The sequence below is a fragment of the Mangifera indica genome, chromosome 17, assembly GCF_011075055.1.
Source record: "Mangifera indica cultivar Alphonso chromosome 17, CATAS_Mindica_2.1, whole genome shotgun sequence".
Classification (NCBI taxonomy): Eukaryota; Viridiplantae; Streptophyta; class Magnoliopsida; order Sapindales; family Anacardiaceae; genus Mangifera; species Mangifera indica.
Window position 1 is genome coordinate 5,468,567 of NC_058153.1, and position 1,468 is coordinate 5,470,034.

A 1,468-nucleotide genomic window follows, 5' to 3' on the forward strand; every position below is an offset into this window, starting at 1 on the left:
TTTTATCCAAGCTCAAACTCCAGGAAAATTTTATTAAAAATATATTGAACATTCTGAAACCATCAGAGCCTGTACAAATATGTACTTTAGGGTATATCTGAGGTTGAAGCCAAACATTTTTTGAAGAACAACACTTATTGTTGTATTTACAATTTGTACTTGATACCAAGCTTTGGTTTTTTCTTCTTTCAAGTAACAAAAACATTATATGAATAAGTCGAGCCTATTCTCCGGGGAAAAGCTCGACAGACCTTCAACAGAAGGGGAAGTAAGGATGAAATTGTAAACCATTGAGAATCAGAAAGCTGTAAGAAGCTTACCTCCAGGTTTCATCATCCTCCTGAACTCATCATAATTAACCATGCCATCTCCATCACTATCAACCCTCCTAATCATCTCTTTGCAATTTTCAATCTTCTTCCCTTCGTTTATACCTAAACAAGACAAAACACAACCCAACTCCTCCACTGAAATTAGCCCGTCTTTATCTTTATCAAACACATCGAAAGCCTCCTTTAAATCCCCTTCTGCTTCAATATTCTCTGAACCTCCATGATCTTCTTGATGCCCAATCAAACCCTCGTATAACAAGCTGAACTCATCCAAGTCAATTAACCCATCTCCATTAGCATCAACTTTGACCACCATTTCTTCCACTTCCTTCTCTGTAACAAAAATACTCAGGCTTTTCAACGAATCTTGAAGCTCTTGCTTTGTTATGAACTCATCACCGTTCTTGTCAAACGTGGCGAATACCCTCTTCAGCTCAACTTTCTTACAACCACTACCACTCTTCCTTTCTTTGGGAGATTCAGAAATTTCCCGGGCACTAACAGAAGCAACAGTACCGGCTGTTTTTGGACAAGTGTTAGTGAAGAAAGAGCGGATCCATGCGTGGAACTTGTTGGTGGGAAAATGAAAGGAAATATAAACAAGGCTGGCAATGAAAAGAAGAAGAAAAAACAAAATGGAAATGATGTCCATAACTTCTAAGAAGAAGAGAAGATTAAGTGTTAGATGAGGGTTTTAATTTGCTGTGTTAAAAAAGGAGGTGGTGTTGATCTTTCATTGCTGAAGCTACGCGGAGTTGCTGATCCCACAAACCGCGTTAAACGTAAAAATACTGGAAAAGAAAGGCTGCCACGTGAAAGTCTCCCCTCACGAAGTATTATATATAATCATGGATTATTTTAGACAAAACAAAATGACTATTTTCCAGGTTGGATAAAATACCAAATTTCAACTTTGGAGTTTTAAAACAAGGAGATTATAGGTTGGTTCAAATCATAAATTTAAAAATTATATTTTAATTTAATTTAAATTATAAAATAATTTGGTTTATATTAAAATTATTTTAAATTATTTTTTTTAGTTTGAATAATGATTTAAACAATTTTTAAATCAAATTAAATTATAAAATAAATATTTTTTAAAAATATTTATAAAAATATTGCAATAGTGGATTATA

General features: G+C 33.7%; 1 protein-coding gene across 1 annotated transcript; it reads right to left on the reverse strand.

Moving 5' to 3' along the window:
- On the reverse strand, positions 1 to 1,136 carry LOC123200098 (calmodulin-like protein 7). The gene has a single exon (XM_044615210.1). It carries the CDS (start codon positions 982 to 984, stop codon positions 298 to 300), a length of 687 nt encoding a protein of 228 aa, XP_044471145.1. The 5' UTR covers positions 985 to 1,136; the 3' UTR covers positions 1 to 297.
- Positions 1,137 to 1,468: the final 332 nt, after the last annotated feature.

Coding starts and splice junctions, on each gene's coding strand:
- LOC123200098 (XM_044615210.1), bottom strand. CDS start 984: ATGGACATCATTTCCATTTTGTTTTTTCTTCTTCTTTTCATTGCCAGC.